The sequence below is a fragment of the Calonectris borealis genome, chromosome 23, assembly GCF_964195595.1.
Source record: "Calonectris borealis chromosome 23, bCalBor7.hap1.2, whole genome shotgun sequence".
Classification (NCBI taxonomy): domain Eukaryota; kingdom Metazoa; phylum Chordata; class Aves; order Procellariiformes; family Procellariidae; genus Calonectris; species Calonectris borealis.
Window position 1 is genome coordinate 6,129,026 of NC_134334.1, and position 23,392 is coordinate 6,152,417.

The 23,392-nt window shown below is 46.3% G+C and overlaps 1 protein-coding gene across 1 annotated transcript in view; it reads left to right on the forward strand.

The window, feature by feature from the left end:
- The window catches only part of LOC142092440 (protein dispatched homolog 3), a 149,796-nt gene that overhangs the window by 85,380 nt on the left and 41,024 nt on the right, over window positions 1-23,392 (forward strand). The window contains exon 5 of the mRNA XM_075172487.1: window positions 17,025-17,100. Coding sequence (XP_075028588.1) covers window positions 17,025-17,100 — 76 coding nt within the window. The remainder of the gene's footprint in view (window positions 1-17,024; window positions 17,101-23,392) is intronic.

Here is a 23,392-nt window from a genome sequence, read left to right on the forward strand (position 1 = left end):
GGTGAGGCATAGTGCTCTGTATTTATAGGCATCTTTTAGGTAGGAATAGGTGGCTGCTCAGGGCACTGCTGGGTTTCCAGATAGGAAAGCTGGTGGCTGTCATGGCAAATCAATCTCTTGCACATAAAATATCACTATAAACAGGGAACACATTTCTCATCTAGTCACTCTTTCTTCTGGGACAAACAGGCAGATCAGAAGTTCCAGGAAAATAAAATACATCTTGCAGAGGGTAGATCGATGTGCTCGTTTATGGGGAAGAGCAGAGTACGGACTGTGTGCAGGTATAAAGGGGTGACAGCTGCTATCAAGTGCTTTCCAAATCCTGTTAAAAATGTTGCACTGAAGAATTTGTGGGAAAGGCTCTGTGAGAAGAGGGATGCGGGAGCTAGAGAAAGGGAGGAATGTAGGTTTCATTGAGCAAGTTTTCTTATTATCACTCCTGAGAGCAGTGTGTGATATGTATGAAGATGTGGTAAATTGGTGTGTTAGTGAATTTTAAGTGGGAAAAATCACTTTTGTAGGAAATGCTTTAAGACAGGATTTCAATCACTGTGAGTATGGAGAGCACAGTCATTTGCAGAGTGCTTGTAACTAGTTAAATAAGCAGAGGAAGGAAGGTTGATCAGTCAGGACAGTAATCCCAGAACTGAGAAAATTCACTTTAAGAGTGCCATGGGAACATCATTTAGAAGATCCCCCAGAATAATTAGATGCTGTCTCTCATCTTCACTCCTAAATATATTTGTTGGTTTGTCTCTTTTTTTTTATCTGAATCTCATTTTCCCATACATGTAATAGGGGATATTAGCAGAGAGCCTTTGGACACTAAATATATCAGCGATTAACAGAGTACACAAGCATCCTGGCTGGAAGGACTGACAGCACTGGGTGGACAAATAGGTAAGTAGGTAGTGGTAGATAGATAGGTAGATAGATAGAGACAAGCAGACAGGCAAAAAAATCGCTATGTGCTGTATGGTATGCTTCTATAGCTTATCGAAGACTCACTGTTGCAAGTCACTTTCTGAATTTCTGCTCTCATCAGGAAACGAGCATGTGGTTTGGGACCCAGTCGTCGGCACTGACATTTAAAGGCTTGAGTGAAATCAGGTATTTGCCTGTTTGTGCTTGGTTGGAAATTCCTTCCAAACTTGGTGACTGTCAAGTTAGATGGAGAATTGCAGCAATTGTTGCAATTGACTGATAGCAACACAGATTTCTGAAGAAGTACATTGCATGGGGGAATAGCATACCTCAGGTGGAAAAATAAGGGCTAACATCTGTTTCTAGGCCTTGAAGCAAGATCAAAGTATATGGGATGGAAGAAAAGGGTATGGCTCCCATAAATAACTTTGCAGGCACTGACTAGCATACATCTACAGTCTAGAACATGTTCCTAATTGTCCCTCATCTGAACAGTTGCAGCCCCAAATTGAATTGCCTACTTAGGTCATCTCTGCGTCTCCTAATCATGTGTGACATTAAACACTTATTCAATGAAACTCTTTTCTCCAGCACTAATTATTAAGCATGAAAAGTTGATATTAAGCGAGGCCATTGAGCCAAGACAATTCAATAACTAGCAGGGAGGAGAGATTATTTCAATAAAATAAGTTCGCTTGAGCCAGATGGAGTTCCCAGGGTGCACTGGGACAATATGACACATGAAATTGTCCTCTGGCTTGTGTTGACAACTCTAACTGTGCTATTAAAAAGCCATCAACGAACTGGAGTGAGGAGTTGCAAGAAAGGACACAATGAGGGGGAAATTGAGGGCATTTTAGACAAAATGTAGGTAAGCGGTGAATATAAAATACAGCAAGGCATGGCTGGGAGACTCTGAATTCCTCTGTGATCCTCAGTGACACAGATCAAAGAAAACTGCTGTATTTCTACAGGATTAACAGGCAGCTGTTATGTGACCTGCCCCTGCACAGTGGGACAGGTTTGTCCACCCAGTGAATTTCTCGCTGAAAGACCTCTGCATCCCACCCCCCAATTTAAGAAGGAAATGCTTTGTGTTTGTGCTGGGAAAAACCTCCAGGTAAAACAGTCCTCCCTTTAGATGTGGAGGCTCTTCCCCAAAGCTGTAGCTGGAAGACCAGTGCCAATATCTACTATGTGAGACCTACACATCAGTCCTGCTAGGTCTGTAAAGAGACACCTGGAGATGTCTGTGCACTAAAAGAGATGTTCATAAAAAACAGAAAGCACATTTTGAAACCGAGCTTCCTTCTGCTACCTTCTCCTTCTCCTTTTCTCTCCTCTTTTAGATTTGCTCCCTTCCCTTTCATTTTCTTCATCTCTTTCTTGTTCCATATGCTTTGCCTTGTCCTGATTTTCCCCCTCCCCATTACTAACCTGACCCTGAGAGGTCCAGTTTGTAACCAGGACTGCTCGGAGCCAACACCCCTGTGTCCTTACTTTTTTCCCCATACTTCATGGGACCTATGCCTTGTGTTCCCTGTCCTGGGATGCTGCAGGCAGCCTTTTTAGGGAAGGAAATGCCATCCTATAACAAGTCGGGTGTTATCTGACATCCAATTATCCAAACAGAATATAATGTAATTTCACCCCTGGGCAGCGCTGAAAGGAATGAATTTCCTCTGAGTGTGATGTATGAAGCCACCTCTGCTATCTCTGTTTGCTGAGCCTCTTGCTTCATTCGTAGCTCCCTGGCAAATCTCTAAAGCTCAGAAGACGCTGGAGCACAGCACGTTTCACAGCTGAGGAACCAAGATAAACCAGAGACATAGCAGTTTGTTGTTTAAATCCCAGAGCAAACAGAGGCAAATTAATGGGTCTATCTATATCCCTCCCTTTCACTCTTCTGTTTGTATTTTCCTTTCTTGTTTTCTTTCCTCTTTCCCTTTTCCTTTGTTCTCTTCCTTCTTTGTTTCTTGTTGTGATAAACATGATTCATGCCACAGTGGCATTCAGCCGTAGAGGTTTGCTTTACATCAGGGAAATGGCTAGGACAAGAGAGGACAGTTCAGGGGATTTAGCAACTTGTATTTAACCTGCTTTTCCCAGGGATGAGGTGCTGGTCGGGAAGGAGAATGGAGCTGTGATGAGATGGGTTAGTTAAATCCTGAAGGGAAGGGCCAGCAAAGGCACTGGGCTTTTTCCAGTCTTACATCTCACAAATTTTGCTATTAAATAACTTAATAGCTACCCTCCAGTGAGGAAGTCTGTAGCATTCCTGACTGACTCTGGTTTGGGACAAAAGTTCAAAGGTATGGAGACATCTATAGAAAGAGAAACGCATCTAGCAAGATGTACAAAGCACCTGAGCAGTTTGGGTGTCTGACTGTGAATAGGAAGGCGTCGTTCAGCTCTTTGGATGCTTATTGGGGTCTTGCTGCATGAGTGTCTGCATCATTAGGTGCCAACAGCCCACAGTAACTCTGGCCTTGTGTTTTAGCTCTGGCCAGTGGATGCAGGAGCCTGTTGTGCTGCCTCTGCATACCTGCACCATGTGTCTGCCTGTGCTAAGCACCACATTGCTGCTCCTGAGTTAGAAACAGAGCAAACCATATTCCCGAATGTACAGTGCCTCAGTGTAAACAGAGACCTGGATGTTATTAACATGCTACCCTGAGCACTTAAAACTTCCCTCTTAGCAGAGAGTTGTCCAGATGTGAGCAGCAGGTTATGCCATGATTAATGAATCACAGGTGTGAGAAAAGAGAAGGAGGAAAGGAGAGAGGAGTTGCTGTTAAGGAACATGTTGGGTGTTTGTCCGATCCCTGGACCCAGCTCTGCTCCCCGACTAGCTGGGTGCTGCCCCAGGGACTGCTGTGTGATTCCTCAGGCCAAAATTGGGCCCAGCTATGACACAGCTTCTGCGCTTCCTGATGAAATGCCTTGTTGTGGGATGGAATTAATGGGCTAAGGGTTGATTTTAGTCTTTTTGATGCCCTGTGCTCTAGGATAAGCTTTAGGACTTCTTTGTGGGCTGTCACTACTTTTGTGATCTGAAAGTGGTGTCATTCATGCCACTGCAAAGTTAGAGTTGCTCAGATCCAAGCAGAGGAGTTGCTTCGAATGTGTACTAGTCTAGCTGAGATTAACTGTAAGATTACCAGAATGTAACAGAGTGATGGTCTGTCTAATCCAGGACCGTGCCACTGGAAAAGGAGAATGATACATACTTCAGAGGGAAGCACAAGACGTGTACGCTGCACAGCATTCATCACATAAAGTCGTGCAGGTGGAACACTGAGGACTGTTTGCAGGACACTCTCAGTGTGAAATTGCTTTGGCTAATGCATCATGCCTGTATCTCCTCTCAGGCATTCCCTTGATTGGCACTGGCTTTGTGCATGCCGCTAACTGGCTGATAAAGAGGTCAGGATACCTCTCTGCCCTGCAGCAGGTTATTGGTAGATTCTTCCCTTCTGAAGGTTTGGAAGGAGGTGAGAAGAGAGTCTGCTCTTTGCAGCACTGGTGGGAGATTTAGGAAAGGCTGTGCAGGAGTGAAAGGAGCACCCAGCACTGCCCTGCACAGTCAGGAAACATGAAAGCAAAAGTTGTGTTAATCCTTCTGGGCTGGACTGTGATGCAGCCTTTAATTGTAGGATCACACATAATCTCCTGCATCATGCAACACATCAAACGACATGCTCTGCAAACTCTAGCTGTATTCTTCTAAGCTGCTGCCTTCATGTTTATTTAAAAGAGCTGACCGTGAAGCTTGTTTAAAAGTGCATCCAATGGAAAATGACAGCAAATGGTGCTGAGAGCCTTTGTGCAGATCCCAAAGGCCTGAACATAAGGGAAACCCCTTTCCTATGGGAACAGCACAGGGAGGATTGAGGAGAGCAAGTCCTGCCAGCCCTTTTTATGTCTCTCTTCCCCTACACTCCTCTGCCTTTCTCCTTGCTGTTTAAAGTAAATACCAACCGGTTGCTCGAGGCATCTGTGGCCCTCTGAAGTGGTGGTGCTTATTTGATCTGCCATTTGAAAGGACGTTGTAGTGGTTTGGCATGTGTACATCTTTTCTGCTTCCTTGCTGTGTCTTTGTCAGGGGTATAATTTAGGACTAATTAGTTCTCAGCTCTCAGGCCTCACAAAGGAGCATCAGCACCTGGTGGACCCTATTTGCTAAAGCCTTTATGAAACGGGAACACATCACTCTTTCATCTTATTGTACAAATAGTTAGAATATCTTAGCCAAAGTCCCCTGGGATGCAGTTTGTGCTTAAAACACCTCTCTTCAGTGACTGGCTACTTTGGCATCCAGAGTACAGAAAAGCTGGAGGGCCGAGACCTCTTGTGTGTAGACACTGCCAGCCTTTCGTCTGTATCCCCGTGGGCTCCAATCCTTTCTAAGAAGCTGTATTTCAGAATTGCGCCTCTCTTAGAGAGTAGCTGAAAAGAAGGCTGACGTACAGGATTGGAAGAGGTGGGATGGATGACGGATTGTGTACATGAATGCAGTAGATCCTCTAACGACTCTTCTAGCTTTGTGGTCTGATACATGGTACATGCCGTGTTCTGGGGAACATGGGGGCCTGTCGCCTTTCTGTCAGACCCTTCAACTCGATGTGGTTCTGGGTCACCCCATCAGCTCTGTACGATGGCGAAGCACATGCATGTATGCTCAGTGGCACTATCTTTGGCTCTGGAGTGCCTTAGCATCTTTGAGGCCAGTGGAGTTCAACAATAAAGGTAACACCACCTCAGTCAAGTGGTTCTGCATGTTGCAAGGTTGAATCCCATTTATGTCCATAAAGATCAAGATCTCTGAGATCTTTTTTTTTTTTGTGTGTGACATCTTGTCACAGACAGACCTGAAATGTTTCACATCTCTGGGATTTCAAACTTTCGCAGTCCTTCCACTGTCAGTAACGTGATCCCCTCACGCATATTCAGTTGCTGCCTTGGGTGATAATTTCCCTGCTTTTAATGTATGTGCACATTGAGGTTGAGTTACAGTTGCTGTAGGAACCATAACTTTGAGCTTTATGATTCAAAAAGAAGAAGAAGGGTATATTTATATGCTTGCTTTATTTTGCTTATGAACCAAGATGTTAATATTGATGCAATGGAAGAAGAAGGAGAAACAAACTTCTAAACAGAAAGCATAACATCAAATACTGATCTGTTTATTTTCCCTTCTGCAAAGTTCCCCTAACAGGCAGAATCTCCGCAATAAAAAGAGAAAAATTATGAACTAGGAAGCAAAGCGGAAGAAAGAAAGCAGCAGATAGCTGAGAGGTTAAATTAAGTTGTTGAGATATAAAATGTTTGCATTTACCAGTCATAGATCACAACATGCTAGGAACCTTTGTATAAAATCATCCAATAACTTAAGACACTGAGATCAGCAGAGTCCAGAACTTATTGTAGGTAATTCGAATCACACTGCTGTCGTCGTTCAGGGGAGTATGTAGGAAAACAAAACAGACACTGAAAAGCACATGGGGGACACCTAAAATCTGTATATGGTGTCTCTCCCACTGCCCTGGGAGAGCTCACAGGTTTGTTCCTCACAGACTCAGAGGAACTGGAAAATGTTGTAGGAGGCTCGAGCAGAAGACTGCATTACACTCTCTTTTTCCCTTTCTCAGAATGAGGAATCTGGTTTTGATCTCATACGGGTGTTAACTCAGAAGGAACTTTCTTCAAGTTAATGGTGTTAGATGGCATAAATCAGGAGTAATGGGGGAGAACCAGGCTGTGTAGTGTACTACACAGGTGTTTCACTTCCCAGCAGTGGCCGATACTGTGTCCTAGTCACAAGTTAATATGATGTAGGATGCTAAAGTACATTCTCTGTATACCAGTACCTTTCTAACATGGGTACTTCTGATGAAGCCACAAAGTTATATTTTTTCAATTTCTCTCTAATTTAAAAAAATACAAACCCTTTCCCTCTCGCAGCCCACAGCCACTCTTTCACTGGTCACACTGCCTACTGTGATTTAATTTGTTATTGATTTTTACTGAAGTGGTGTCTGTAACGGAAGTGAAGCAGCCCAAATCACAAGTCACTTTCGAAAATTGTGACCAGCTTCTTACCAGCCTGAGCAGAGGATGATTAAAAATGACTGGAAAGGCAAAATCAATTGGGCCCCTTCAGAAAGTTTTTTGGGTGCACAAAACCAAAAAGCAAACATTAGTAATATTAAAATCAGATTCTTTCAAAAGCTTCAGCTGGTCTTCTATGTGACAGAAATAGCTTTGTTTCCCAAACAACAGAGCAGGGATTTATTTCCACAGCAGACAGTGATGGCTGAGGAGGAGTCACTCTAGTGTGTCTGATAAATAACGTATGTTTCTAACATTATTTTGCACTCCAAAGCTCACGAAAGTCGTAACGGCCTTCAGGACAATAAATCTAGAGAGCGGGTTATGGATTTAACATTTTAGCTCCTGCATAGCTGCTGTGAGAGGGATATTAAATGGGGACTCTGGTGGATCAATGGATTCTCAAGACACACGTGTCCCTGCTCGGTTAGGCTCTGACCCTGCTGTGGTGAAGGCACTCTGAAGACTCCCGTGGAGGTCACTTGCAGCCCCATGCACTCACCCCAGGGCCAGCTCCAACTCCTGCTGGGGTCAAGCGTAGTTTCAGTGATGTATTCACAGGGTTGCTATTTTTCTAGGAGCACAGCACGTGGATATTTATAGATATAACCTCAGAGCAACCTCGGGAAGCAGTGAAGCGTTAGCATACCTATGGGAATCAGACACATGCAGGCATTAAGTGACTTACCTGGTGCGGCCCAATGTCTCACTCAGCACTTACTGTCAAGGTCCTCAGTGGGTATAAACTGGTCTAAGTCCATCAGATTCACTGGCAATACACTGACCACACTGATCTCCACCATGAGAGCTGGTATTTTGGAAATTGTGGTCTCAGATGGGGTTGAGGTGGTTGCTGACTGTGAGAATATCTCTCATCAAGCTCAGCGGGATGATGTATTGGTGTACGTTGATAGAGCAGGTGACTGCAGAGAGAGGGATCCAGCAAGATCTCTCCATCTCCTCTTGCAAAGCATCAGCGAGGTTTGGCCAGGCCATTTCTGTTCTTGCCTGTCAAATGTGCTAGTTCTGCATTTCCATTACAACAGTTGGGGCCACAGCAAATATTTGATTTCAGTGAGACGTGAAAGGAAAGGAAACTACTTCTCCTTGCTGGCTTAGGGTGGGCTGGATGTGAGTCGGAGTAAAGGAGATGGGGAGAGAGCTGGAGAAGCAACTTTGTGGATGAAGTGGCATGAATATGTATGAGACTGTAATTGGCTCCCACATGTAACCAAGGTGCCTGAAGGCCCAGGCGTCCTGGCTAATTGTTGTAGACAATTAATAACTTAGATTCTGTTAATTCCGTATCGTGCTGTGCAACTCATTACAGGAGCAGAGAGTGAGATTCTTTGCAAAAGATGCTTGGAGATAGGGAGCGTTTGGGGATCCAGGCTCAGGGGCAGAGAAGGTCACAACTGGGCTGGCACCATCCTTGGCTTAAACACCAACGAAGAGTTGTCATAAATCACAGCCACAGCGGGACACAGTGACACTCAGTCTGTCTGTCAGCCTTTGGCTGAGTTCTGGAGTCACAGTGAGGGAGAGCTCTCACCCTCTTGCTGCTCCCTGGAAACAGGAGCTGGATAATGAGTCTGTGGGTTTAGTAAAACACAGAGCAGATCAAACCACTGTCCTGAGACCCAGCTTACACGTAGACCCTTCTTGTGATGATCTGAATCCTGTAAGTCAGAAACATAGTTAGACTCCATTGTGTCCCACCCACAGGGATCTCCTGCAAACTGGATGACCAGTGGTGGTATGCAATTTCCTGAAGCCCACTTGAGGCTTTCATGATAACCTGCCAGTAAAACCAAATATCCTTGAGAGAAAACACTAATAATTGTAGGAAGGGGATGTGGCAGCTACCCAATTTGCTCTCTGTTACAGGGCGTGGAATAGATGCGGACAGTGTATGTAGGAGGACTCATGCTGGCATAAGCAATGCCTCCCTGCATGCCCTGGGGAAAGCTGGTATCACTCTCAAGCCAGACTGTTTTATAAGTAGTCTGAGCAGCAATGGACCCTGGTTTTCAGAGTCTAATAAAGCTCTGTTTCGCTGGGTTTAATGCACTTGTCACAGCAGCATTCATCAAAAGCAAACAGCACCTGAGAGAGTGCAGCTCCCTGGTGCTTGAGCGCCCAGGAAATGGATGGTGTTCCAAGCCAAGATTTTGCAGGCAGCATGGAGCACATTACGTCTGGAAGCAACTGATTTTTTATGATGTTCAAACAAGCTCCTCCATTAGCAACCTCTCCCTTCCCCTTTCTCCAGCATTCATGTACGTGGGCTTGCTGCAGTTTTAACTGCACAACTTCAGTGACTTTCTATCTCCTATTTTAACTTTCTCCTTTTTCTTTCTATTAAAATTTTTCCTGGAGTTTCATGCTAGACATAAGAAAGTTCCTCCTCTGCAACTTTTCTATACGTCTTGCACAAATTCTGTAGCAGAGATTATAGGTACCAGTCCTATGCTGTAATTTTCCTCTTCTGTTGTACCATTTTTAATCCCCTCACCTGTCTCCTTCACTCTTTTTCTCTTTTGTCTATTCTCCTTCCTGTACCCACATATTCCCCTGCTTATTCACTTTCCTTCTTGCTCTTTTGGACAACTTGGCCACAGCAGAAGAGGTTCTGCAAGACCACAGTCCTATCTCCATGGGCTGAAAGGGGCTCAGTGTCCCACAGATTGATGCCTGGGCTTGGGTTACAAGGGAGATCCTGGGAGGGATCCTGGATGACCTGTTTTGGGGTAGGGTCATGTGAGCTACATTGTATGGTTATAGAGATCCAAATAACTACAATTCTAAAATGTAACTGCGGGGAAAAATGGGAAATAATTATAAATGAATGAATGTAACAGACTGCTGATGGTCACTGGTGGAACTTTAATCTCTGGGCCTTATTAAAGTAAACACATCCATGCCACCCACCAGCTCTGGCCATTCTCACTGCTTTGCCATCTGTTGCAGGATGGCTGGATCGACAAAATTTCCATAATTTGCAGAATGTCCTCATGCAAAGCACAGTAAGAAGGCTGCTGATAGCTTCTGGTCTTCTGGCTCTGAGGAGACAAAGCTGGGCTTTCACTACAGGGAGGAGATCCAGACTACCTCACGTGTAACTCTTTTTCCTTTGAGTTTCAGAACTTGCAAAACATTTCCAGAAGTTTATGAAACTCTCCTCATTTTTCCCCAGGGACAATGAATTTCCAAAACATCCCATGGACTGCAACTTCAACAAAACAATTCTCTGCCAGCACCTGAGGCAGTCTGGGAAGCAAAATAAACAAGTAAAACCCAAGCCACACACACTGCTTGAGCTTAATGCAAATAAATCACAAAAGTATTAAGTTCGGTTCTAAATCTCTCTCTCCATCTTCCTGTCTTTCATGCTGTCTGTTTCTTGCCTAAGAATATTTTATCAATCTGCCAATGTGGGTTTATGTACAGTTTAGCTTTTTCCTATGGCTATGTTTTGTCTGTCTGCTTGCCTGTTTATACTTCTCACTTTATCTTTATACTAATAACGCTGTGTTGGTAAATAGGGGCATGCCACCAAAAGCCACTGCAAAAGATATTTCTCCAGCCCCCCCTCCCAAGGGACACTTTTCTCCATTTTGAGAGACCAGGGGCTCTTTTGCAGCGATGGTTCTAGTTCTCAGTTACAGCCACGTGCCCTGCCCTCCGCTGGAGATCACCACTGGAGGCAGCACAGCTGGATCTGTCCCCACACTGCCATGGCTGCGGTTCACAGCCTTCCGTATGGACACAAACCCACTGACACTGGTATGAAGGGCTCTAGTGAATGGTCTGGAGCCACCACAACAGTCCAAGCTGGCCTGTCAGAGCCTGAAGCCACCCTCTTTGGCAAAAGGCAATCCACATCTCCTGTCTGCCTGGGCTGAAGTGCTCAGACACACATGTGGCTCCTTTTCTTGCTCATTCAGAGAGAACCAGACCAGTCGTTGGCTTCCTCACCCATGGGCCGGAACAGCCTTTCTCCCACATCAGCAGTTCAAGCAGGCTGATGCTCAGATGGAAACGTCTGGACAAAGCAATATACAAAGCCTCACTGCCAATAGGTGGAGGGTTTTGATTGCGCTCCCTGTTTGCTTGGGATATGAAAACAGCACAAGCTTTTATTCTGTTTCATAATCTAAGGCAGGATGCTTTTCTTGGCTAGGTGGAAGGACCCAGAGATGAAAGGAACGTTTAGCTGCTTAGTTTCCCAATATCTAAATAGCTGTTGCTGAGATAACTCTGTGTGTGCTATTTTAGAGGGGGGACAAAAGATTTATTTGCCAAGCGGATACCATATAGAACTCCCTACTACACTCCCTGGGTGTTTGAATAGAGAGGTAATGAGTCATATGCTCCATTGCTAAGAACGGGCCAAACTTTCTGAGGTCAAAACGGAACAGGATTGATTTATAGCAGCTATGAATTCGGTCCCTGTTTTCCCTCCACACTTAATTTTTTTTCCACAATGATAACATTAACATTAACAGGAAAAATACCTGATATAAATGTGTGGCATTTGAATGACATCTACTCTTGCTTTAATCATTAGGCCAGAATGTGCCCTGGGTTTGTTATGTGCACACTGGAACATTCCCCACAGCGATTTACACCAGGAGAGGAAGGTTTGATTTTGAGGAATCCTTTTGCTCGCTAGGAATTTCTGACCTAGAACCTTCCTAGGGATTTTTTGTTTTCTAGGAATTTTTTGAGCTAGAACCTTGCTAGAATTTTTTTTTTTCCTTTCTGGGAATCTTTTCTGTTTTTAGGAATTCCTTGCTTTCTGGTAATTTTCTGACCCATAATCACTTCTGCAAGTTCTCCTGGTTCTCCAGTAGCTGAAGAGATTAGTAACATTTCCTGGTGTTTCCACAGCAGTAGTGGGTATGCACCCTTGTTTCAGCACGTGAATGGTTTAGTTTGATTTCTTGTCCTCCTCCTTTTTTTCTGGTTCTTATTCTGTTCTGGCTTCCTGGAGCGGGCATTTCTCCCACCTGATTCTCAGAAGCACTTTAATACTGCTACTGCCAATATGCAAAACCTTCTGATTGTCCCCACTGCATAGCTGTTGGGGAAGAAGTAAGAAAGGAAGCTTTGCGTAAGCATATTTTATTTTTATTACTTCAGAAAGGAATATCTGAAACCCCAAATATTTCAGCTAAACTAATATATTTTGGTTCCAGACAGTGCCTCTTAAAGATTTGTGTTTCCTGTGAGGAACTGAAATTTTTTGCTGGTACAGTAGCGCATTTTTTGAGAAGCTCTTTATTCCTATTTACCTATTTGGAAACAAATGGCCAGGTTTGAAAAGCTTTGAGCGCTCACAAATTCTGTTACAGGTAATGAGACCTTCAGGTCTGATGCTTAGGGGTTTAAATACGGTTTTGAAAACCACCTTTTGGCATCTGGATTTGAACATCTTGGCTTTTTATTATTGGAATGCCCTGACTTTTCCCCAGTGTGACTGCTGTTCCTTGTGGTGTATTCCTCCTTTGGGATCTTGCCTTCATCAGAGAGATAATTTCTGAAATTCATCAGGACACAGAAGGCTCTGAGTGATTTCTGTCTGTGACACACAGCAGCTGAGAGGACCTGAGACTTCTGCTACATGAAGGTCAGGCAGCTGCTAAGGCATTTCCATCAGTGAAAATGCAGTTGAAGAGCTCAGTTAACAGCTCTCCCTCCGTGGTGTCGGGGGGGCTCAGGGGACTGGTAATGGAATATGGCACTCTTTGCCTCTGCTTTACCAGTTAATATTCTCCCCGGTGAGTAATAAGTGAAGGCTAGTGCCAGCTGACTGTGATTTTTGGCCTCTTTGATGTGACCTTGTGGAGTGAACTTAGTTTCTAAATGCCAGATTCAGCAGCCTTCCTTCAGTGCTGTACATGGGAGAGAGGATGCGGTGGGAGGAGGTATGTGCAGGCTGTGGAGGGTGCAGCGTTGAAGGGGCAAGTTTAGAAATCACCAATTTACCCTTCAGAGTTCACTAACACTGGGGTCTGAGTGTGGTGAAAGCAGCTGATCAGAAGAGGCAACAGTGGACAAATAAATGACACCCCAAACCTCTTCCACCACCAGGCTGTAGAGAAGGGAGCACAAGGCTAGCGGAAAGCCAAGGCAGAGATAACGCAGAGTGACTTATTCAAGATCCCAGAGTGGACCCTGGGGGTCCAGGAATAGAGGAATAGAAGGGTCCTCTGGACTGCGATGTGCCTCAGACCATCTTGCCTCTTTATAGATTGTTATTATTTATGTTTATACCATGAATAATTTGAAGAAAATATATCTGTAGTAACAGTTCACTTATGTCTTCCCTTCTATGTTCAACTCCTACCACGATCTGTGTGGTAGAGTCTATTTAGGGACAGTTCTTTAACTAGAGGGCAGGTAAAATGGTATCAGATGCTGTACAGGTGGATGTGAAAAAGAAGAGTTGAACAATTGTAGAGGGCTTTCTGGGGCTCAAGGAGGGGACCAGCTCTATAGAAAACACAAGGGAGACACAAGGTCCAAAGATGAACAATGGAATAGGAATAGGAATAGGAATAGGAATAGGAATAGGAGAGGTTGAGCAACATCTGCCAGAGGAAGACCATTATGAACAGGGCAACGCTATCCCAGTTCATCGGTCCCTGCAGGGAGACAGCTGCTACATTTGTTCTGCTGACTTCCACCTCAGAGTGGCCTGTAATGTTTAACCTCACCAGGAGGCACAGAAATGGCCTCATCTCTCTGTCCTCCCCTATGTCCTCTGATAAGAACACTGAAATAGAGGAAAGGATGTCATGTTCAAGGTCGCATAGTGAGTCAGTGGCAGAGCTAGCTGGGGACAAGCCTCAGGGCTTCTTGAGTCCCTGGCCTGCATCCACTGTGCATTCACTGGCACGAAGCAGCTCTGCAAATCCCGCATTCATTACAATACAATAAAGCTTTGCTGCATGGGTCTTTTTTTTTTTTACAATGTCTCTCAAAAACCCAAGACTGATTTGCATTTTAAAACCACCAGTTACAGCTCAGGAAAATGCTATTCAGTAGTTCCCGGAGCTGGGGAGTAAAGATTCTCTCTCAGTTGTTCTCTCGCAGTTCTTTTGCCTAAAATATCTTTTTGTCCAAATTGCACAATACTTATTGCTAATGCTTATGTCATGAATATTCATGACATCCTGGGGCTTCAAGACTCCAGTGGAAAGGCGAGCACAGGAGGCATGGCAGCCCTGATACTCTTACACTCCATACATACCGGGTAGAGTCGTCAGGGTGAGAAGGCTTGTTTGGTTAGGAACGTGAGCTGTGGGATACTAATGCAGTCTGGAAGCCTTTGGGGAATGCTGGTGACACTCCATTAAACAGTGCAGTGAAGCCCTTTTGAACAAACAACTTCCATTAGCTTCACCTAATTGCAAGGAAAAGGCCCCACATGCAGCGGGGGTTTAGAATACACTCTGTCTCTCTTTACATCTGTTTCTTTTTCTCAGGCAATCTGCGGATGGGCCTCTCTTTCCCAGAGAGCTTCAAGACTGGGGAAACTCCTCCTGTCCTCAAAAGTGTAGGATTATACCTGTAAGCCCCAGAGTCTGCAAATTTACGCTGTTGCCTGAATGCAAAAAAGCCTACCCCTCCTGCGCTGTCCTGTGCTCGAACGGAGGCAGCTGCCCGCAGGCAGCGTGGTCCTGCGGCTGCACCCTGCCTGAGCCGGAGCGGGCTCCAGCGCTGAGCTGCTCTGCGCACAGGGCTGGGTCACGCTTCCCTTTCGCTGGTGTGGCTGAAGGCTTCCAGCCTCACTGCTGTTCAGATGGTGCCATCTGGCTCTCATGAAATATATGAGAAATGTTATCCAATAAAAGAGGGGGCTGGCTGGCTGTGTGCCTTCACCTCTGTGCTCTTTGGGGAAGGGATTGTTTCTGCGTCTGGGAAATGTTTAACATAACATAATTTTTGAGTACTAGTGTTGCCTGACTAAGAAATAATGGGCTGGCAGCTTGAATTCAGGTCTGAGTCAGTGGTAACTAGAAGCTGTTTTGCTTGTTCAGGTCAGGGCTGAGGTTTATAAATACACGGCACATAGAAATAGCTTGTGACGTGGCTTTGTTAGTTTTGTGGACAGATAGGAAATATCCCTTTACTTGATGTTCCGTCAAGCAGGATGTTTGGGTTAGGAAAGACGAGGAGGAAAGGTCTGAGTTCTCTGACAGGAAGACACTAGGAAACAGAGCACAACTTCAAAAAAGCTAAGGGATGTTTCTAAACAGAGCATTTTGTCCCCACTCCCCATTCTTTTCCTCTGAAAATATGCTTTATCTGCAGCTCAGTATCCTTTAGGGATTGCCCCCAGGAGCTGAGGGGTGTTGTATGTACCTGCAGATTCTCCTGGGACACTTAGTTGGCAACTGATGAAGCAGAATCGCTCTGGCTTTTGGTTTTGCTATTGCCCTTTCTTCCTGGGTTTCTCCATTATTTTCTCTCCACTTCATTAAGCTTACTGGTGTATTCAAACAGCCTTGCTTTGAGCCCTGGCTAACAGCAAGCACTTGGAGAAAGCTGCTCAAATAGGAAAGGTCTGAACTCACAGAGCCTGATTCTGTTCTCAGCTGTGCTGCCATAAACCCCGCTGACTCCTAAGCACTTACTCTGCAGTGACATTTGTGTAGCTGAGATCAGGCCCGCAGGCATAAGTCCACTCCTTTTTCGTGCACCCACGATCTTGGACTCACTCATGCACGGTGTCACCCTTCGATGCAGACGCTTCTCTCTAACAACCAAGCACACACATTCATTTACGCAAACACTGGTAGCCTTGTGTATTCTCCAGGGACACGCTGGCAGACTCTGCATGCACTCATGCGTACGCACTCACATGTATGCATTTCACCTTCCCAAGCCTGGCTCCCATGCCAGCAACGGTGTTCAATAGAAGTTCAGTGCTCAGTTGCTACCCAGCCTTCTCTGCTGTATGGCTTGCTGTCTGGTACAAACTTGAAAGCCTTTCAGACCATCAGGCAGGACTTTCTGGAAGCTGAAAGTCCCCTAGATAAAATTTACAAGGCCTAAGAGAGCCCGCCTGGCATTATTTAACGCTTTAGTAATAAGCACCTGAACAGGAAAGATTGCTTGGGTAGTTTTATTCTGCATAGATGAGCAGTCAGAATTTCAAAGAGGGGCCATAAATACAAGCATGTGGAATGGCTGATGGTACCTGATTTGGGCATGGAAGGCAGCTCGTGCTGAGACTGTGAGAAGGTTAGAGAGCATGAATAAAGGGGAAGATGTTTTCCTTCAGCTTCCCAACTCCAAAAGGCATCCTTTAGCCGGGAATGGCTTTAGGTGCAGCAGCAATCCTTTTCCTGCCTGCTTGTGACTGTGTGCCTCTGTGCATGTGGCCAGGCGTTTGTGAATAAGCAGCTTACTAACGAAGACTGCAGTACAGTGCTAATGTCTCATGGTGTCACACATGTGTTTGTGTACCTGCGTGGTTAATGAGGACAACGGCAGTGTGCAGCACATCAGCCTACGTGCTAGCTGTTTGCCTGTGCACGTGTGGGGTTAATAAAGGCCACAAATAATGCTAATTCTTTGTAGACGCATTTGCATTGTTAGCGGAGTCTGCAATAAAGCACTGAAACCTTTGTGTATGGGCATGTGCAAGTAATGTAGCTACAGCTTGATACAGTTTATGTGTACGGATATTGCTGCTTATGTAGACAGTTCTAACCTGTGTCTGACTAAAACATGCTCAGTGTTGCTGATTTAAACTAGTAATGAACTATTTATTCATTTTGGCAACATATGCTATTTTGTTGAACACTTTTGTGAGGCCTGAGGGAGGGAAATGATAGCAGTCAGAGGCTGATGCTCTGAGCACAGAGGGGCATGGAAGGAAATGTTAAGCCATGTGTGAAGATTTCCACTATGCACTATCCTACCCCTCCCATCCCCAAATATTTGAAATGTTTTATTTCCTTCCAATGCAGAATGAAAAGAGACTGAAATCACAGAAGTTGCCATGGAGCAGGACTGTCAACCCTGCAGTCACCCCTTCCCAGCCATGTGAGTATTCCATTACAGGGCTTTTCAAGTGCTATGCAGACCCTTGTGTGTTCATGGAGTGATATTTAAGAGATGAATGTGGCAGTCTGAGTGTCTCTGTATTGACAGGGAACGGCATATTCTTCATGTATATATTGTAGGTGCTAACATAGCAAGAGACACTTCTAGTTCAACTAAGGGCTAGCATAGCTCTGTGGCGTGTGTGTGGCAAAGGAAGGTGTCATGTGTGTTCATGCTGTTGGAAAACCACATACAAGTTTTAAAAGCTAAAGCTGTCAAGTTGATGTACTTCTGCGTGCGGAGAGGAGATGGGTACAGTTCGTCCGTGAGCAGGTGTGTCAGCATCACTTTGTGTCTGCTTGCCCGTGTGTGCATTGCAGGACTTGGTGCACTGCACGCTTGTGCGAAGAGGGGAGCAGGGGACCAATGATGGGCTCACACGCGTGTGCCTGTCTGTGCCTGGAGGGCTGTTGGAAACGCTGCCAAGGAGAATTGTGTTATTGTCTGAGTGCTCGTACGCAGCGCTGACTGATAACTCCCTGCAGTTTGCTGTGTGATTGATTGAGCGCTGTCCCTCACATCAGTGTGGGCTCCGCTCGCATCACCGGCAAAGTTAGAAAAAGTGATTTTTCCCTTTGCTGTACACTTGCAGTTTTCCACAAAATTGCTAACCCCTCACCATCACCTTCTCTGCAGAAACCTCCATCACTGGCAGAAATACGCAAAGCTGGTGGAATGCAATTTATTTTGGGAGCCTCATTAAATTTACATTCCTTGGAGCCCCACAAGGAAGATGATGGTCTGGCTTTGCCTGCCTGGCTTCCTATTCACTTTGGGTGATGCATCAGAAAGAGCGCAATGTCTCTGACACAGCCGCCTGCCTGGAGACAGACTCAGGTGAGGGGCCTATTTTACTGTGCTGCTCTCTATTTGTTATTGACTTGACAAATCTATCTAAAAACTGGGGTGGGGGATATGTTTCCTAGGCACCATCAACACTCAAATAGAATCATAGAATCATAGAATCATAGAATCATACAGGTTGGAAAAGACCTCTAAGATTATCGTGTCCAACCGTCAACCCAACACACCATGTCCACTAAACCATGTCCCTAAGGGCCTCATCTACACATCTTTTAAATACTTCCAGGGTTGGTGACTCCACCACTTCCCTGGGCAGCCTGTTCCAAGGCCTGATCACTCTTTCAGTAAAGAAATTTCTCCTAATGTCCAAAATAAACAGGAATATTGGGAAAAGCATGCTTAGGTCACCTCTGTAAGCCATTCCCATCAGGTAGTGGTTCAGCAATTTACTGACATAATCCTGCTCTTGCAGGAGTCCACATGGTAGTAACAGGTCACTCCAGTAAACAGGCCAAGGATGGGGTGAATGTTGTTCTCTCCCTGCCTCCAAAACTGCAGTGAGTCACAGAAGAGCGCACAATAAATAAATACGAGACCGCTGTATCCAGCACAGTCATTAGAGACTCCTGTCAACACTAAGCAAAGCCCCTGTACTCAGGGATGTCTTTATCATAAACAGGATTCTTTCAACTCCTGAAAGCCAAGGCAAGGGTCCGTGGTCAAGTCAGATGGCCAGCTGTGCAGAATGCCTAAGGAGCAAGCATCAACATAAAAAAGATTTTCTCTGCCACCCTAGTTAATAGCCTTGCCACCTCCCATTTAATGACTCCTACTTAATTCAGGGATTGTTGCTGCATACCTCTGCCACTGAACGAGTATAGATGTCTCCTATACGGAGCATTTGTCTAGCGGTGGGAGTACCAGCAAGGAAGCCAGGTGAGTCTTTCCCAGAGCCCTGGTCCACACGGGGTGGACCCGCAGCACTGGCCAGCTGCTGCGAAAGTTCCTGGCAGTTTCTGTTCCAAGATCTGCCTGGTACCAGGGCGGTAGTATCGCCTGCCCTGGCAGAGCCGGATTCCCACTCCCCTAGCCCGGAGCTACGCAGGGCATTGCCTTCCCTCTTCAGACGGCAGCCTGTAAACCACAGGCTCCCTCTGAGGGTGGGCAGGGCAATCCCGGGACGGGCCCGCATCCCCGGAGGGACCCTAAGCTCCTGGCCTCGGCGGCCTCTCCCGTCACCTGCCCTCTCCGGTAAGGGGTTGCACGGGGAGGGCGCGCACCGGGGACCCCTCCCCAGCGCCCTATGCCGCGGGCGCCCTTCCGCTGGGGGCCGGGCCCCGCGGCGGGTCTGCCTCGGCGGGGCTGCCTTCCCGGCGCCGCCGCACCGGGGCTCGGCACGGGCGGGGGCCGCGCACGGGGCAGGGTTTATAGCGCGGCCGCAGCGCCGCCCGCAGCCCGGCGGGGCGGCGGCGGCAGCGGGCAGCGGCCGCGCCCGGGCGCGGAGCACCGCACCGCTCCGCACCGCAGCGGCGGGGGCTGGCGGCCGCCCGCCCCTCCGCCCCCGGGGGGCCGGCGGGCCGTGCTAGGAGTCGGCCGCGGCGCACGGCGGAGCGGCATTAAAAGGCGGCGGCGGCGGCTCGCCGAGCTGGCACCCGGCGGCGGGGCCGGCTGAGGGCTGCGGGACCGGTGCACGCCGCCGCTGCTGCAGGGCGGGCATCCCATACCGCGGTACCCGGCTCTGCCCCGGCATCGCTACGAGCACACGGCTGCAGCCGCCCGGTCGGGCGGAGGTGAGTGCTGCGCTCCGCTCCGCGAAGCGGCCCCGGGGGGGGATGTGGGGGGGCTGCCGGGCACAGCCATCTCCCGTTGTACCGTCTCCTCGCTGCCAGCCCCCAGGCGCCGGGCTCTGCCTGGGAAGGTGGCCCAGCGGAGTAGGTCGGACTCCCAGGTCCCGCTGTGGCAGGCGGTGGTTACAGGAGAGCGCAGCTTGCAATCGCTCCCCCTCACCGCGCTCCGCTGTTTACTTTTTTTTTTAAGCCCTCCACCCCCCTCTTCTCTCTCCCCCCCTCATTTTTTTTGCTGCGAATACAACAGATAAATCCCTCGGTTGTGTGTTTAGCCAACTCTCCCTGGAAGCTCTGGAGAGTTCATGAATATGCACAGAGGAGAGCGTTTCCCGGGGAGGCTGCCTCTATAATGAGCTGATTGAGCTGTGCCTGCAGCAGGGCTGTTCTCCTGGGGGAAAAGTTGGGCACCAGAACTGAGCAGCTTTGTGTCCCCGACTTCACAGAGGGTTGGCCTGCCTCCCTCAGGAGGAGGAGAGCCAGCAGAGGCATTCTCCATGCTCAGGGATGTTAGCAGGTCCAGACAGACAGGATCCTTATCTCTGACAGCAGCTGATGTCAGATGTTTGTCTAGAAGATGTAAAGAGAATCATGTACCTGGTACATGTAAGGTAACCTTCCTGTTTTATGCTGGCTTGTGTGGAAATTCGCTTTTCCTCCATAAAAAACCCCAAGTCACTTAGTAAGGGCATTACATTGCTTAGCAACAGTCCCAGCTGCAGCCCAGTCCTGGGCCCTTACTATTGCAGGTGGTCTCCAAAGACACACTAGCAAAACAGCCTGTGTCCTGGAGAAAATGAACTATTTCATGTTTTTTCCTATTTGGTGATGTGATGATCAAACCAAAAGAGTTGGGGTTGGTTGCCCCTGCCCAGGTATTTGAAAGCACTTGATAAGGGTGGGAGTGGGTGGGAGTTGAGTAGAACTGAAAACCACCGGGACAGGGGGAGTAAGATGAAAGTGGCAGGTTCCTCAGGCATTTGTAGGACCTTGCATCTGCCTTTGCCACTGCATCCTGTGTCGCTTCCACTTTTGTTTTGTGCACAGGCACAGCAGGGTGCTGGCTAGCAACCTCAGCTTATGCAATTATTAGGATAGTATTTTGACAGCTGTGCTGAGTCTGTTAGGGTTTAATGTAATATGCAAGCAAATAAGTTCCTTTGAAACAAGGCTGATGCATGCCCTCTTTTGTGGCTGCAAGACATGACTCAAGGTAAGTGGGATGAGGACTTATGTATTGCAAGATGTATTTACAATTCAAATGACAGAGTAAACACACAGACTTTGTGCTCACAAAGCCACATGTGCATACACATAAAATCTGCTACCCTAAAAGCTCAATTTTTTAAAACAATTTTCCCATGAAGATTGGGGTGAACTTTTGAAATTAGCTTTCTATTCTCACCAGTAAAACTTTGCTCGGGGATGATATTTTTCCCTCTTCCTCCCCAACAACCTTGTGAAGTGTTGATAAAGATATTATTCACAGCATCAGCTTCCTTTGATTGCTCTTTTAGGCTGTGTGTCTAGATGGAAACCTAGCAACACAATAACTATATGGAAGGGAGATGTTTCAATAGCTACACTTCTTTTTATCACACTGGATGCATCTTCAGAGGTTAGACTCATCAAGCCAATCTCTTTACCCCTTTGGAGCCTTATAGTTTGATTCCCTAAGCCTGGAATAAAACAGACCTGAGCTAGTGAAAAAGACAACAAAGATGGAATGGAAATGCTTAATACGATAAAAGATCCATTCCTCTTTTCTTCCTGCTGCCCCTGTGAATACCTGCTGTATTCCCATGGGGAAAATACTCCACTAGGGAGGGAGAATGCCCATCTAATAGAAAAATGATTCAAGGGGAAACTAGCCATCAGTATTTGTGACTGTTTCACCTAGACACACAAGGGGAAAAGCTAAGGGACAAATGGCCCAGAGCAATATGTAAGAGTATAATATGTGAGAACCAGACTAGCGTTTGGGAAGTAGCATCAGCATCGTTCCAATCACCCACTGTGGTGAAGATTGTGATTCAGTTTCTGCAACGTACAGGGCCAAATTCATCCTCAGGGGTGAAAAAAACCCCACCACCTGAAGTCACTGACACTCCATCTAGATTTACCTCACTGGCTATATTCTAGTGTTCTTAGCTATATTGACAAATACCCAGTTGTGCATACTGTCTCTTTACAGTAGTGGAGTAAGGCACTTGTAGGGAGTCCAGGTGACAATATCTGACTGGCTTTGTGTAATTTGGGGGCACAGAAATGAGGGATTTCACACTGGTGAAATCTCTGTTAGTTTTCAGGTGTTTTGGGAGAATGCCTTTGCTAGGTGCTAAAAATTCTCTTAATACCTAATATGTCCTTGGCCACGCCTCCCAAGATCTTGTACTTTTTCAGCATTAATGAATTAAACATCACAAGTGCTTTTGTCAGGCCAATAGAAAAAGTGGTTAAGTTACAGGAGAACTTTGACCACTTCTGTATCTGTCATTTCTGAACTGTCAATGAGAAGTGTTTTTAACAAGCTGTATTGTGCAGGAGTTTATGGGGGTAGCTGCGATGTGTGTGTATGTATGTGTAACTGTATAGCATGAGAGTGATAGGATGTGTGCATTTTGGTATGATACTGGGGGAGGGTATGAATACGGTGTTAACTTTTTGCATTCAAAAAACCACAGCACATCTGAAATCCTCTTGTGATGCCACTGCTCTGAGATAAGTGCTGCTTATACAAAGACTTGCCTGTTGGGTACAAGTACTTAATAAGTAAGCTTGACTGAAACTGGAGAGGGATAGGAGTTCATACCCTGACGGCATATGGAAAATCTGGATAAGCTGTGATTTTCATTTCTGAAGTTTGAACAGGTCCTACTGTGAGTCCCCGGGTCTCTGGGTGATGCCGCCATGGTCTCTGTGCATGCCAACATGCAGTAAATCCTGGCAAGGCTCTCTTTAGCACGAAGCATTTAGCATACAGTTGGTTTAATCCTCTAATCTTATCAAGCACTGACATAAATGAGAACTGAACAGATTAATTCATTCTAAAAAATCAAACCCTGTTATATTTCTCAATGTAGTGCACAGGATTTCTCCTTTCACTTACCTTATGTTTTTATCCATTGTTTGTTTAAAAGTATCCGACTACAGATTTGGGCTCAGTGGTGAAAGGTAATTGGCTCTCCTGTGAGGTGAGTTTATCTGCTGCTTAAGTAGCCTCAGGGCATTTCAGGATCAGAGCCAGTAATGTGGTCTGGGAGGCTTGGTTACTGGAAGTTGCAAGGTTGGCAGAGGAAGGAGTTGCTGGTAAGTGCGGGTATTTGTTACCTCCTTGGTGACAAGCAGTCCCGTTTACTTTTTGTTCCTTTTGTGCCAGTCAAGAGGAGTGGAACATGTCCTTTGCCTTTCTCCTTTCCACACACCTCCCTGTATATCTATATTTATCTCTATATAGAGAGATAAAACAGTCCTCACGAGGTGGTGCGCAAGCTGCCATTCGGCTCTGTTAATGTGTGGCCAGGGGCAGGGGAATGCGTTTATGTGTTTCCAGACCTTGTGATGAAGTTGAACAATGAAATATT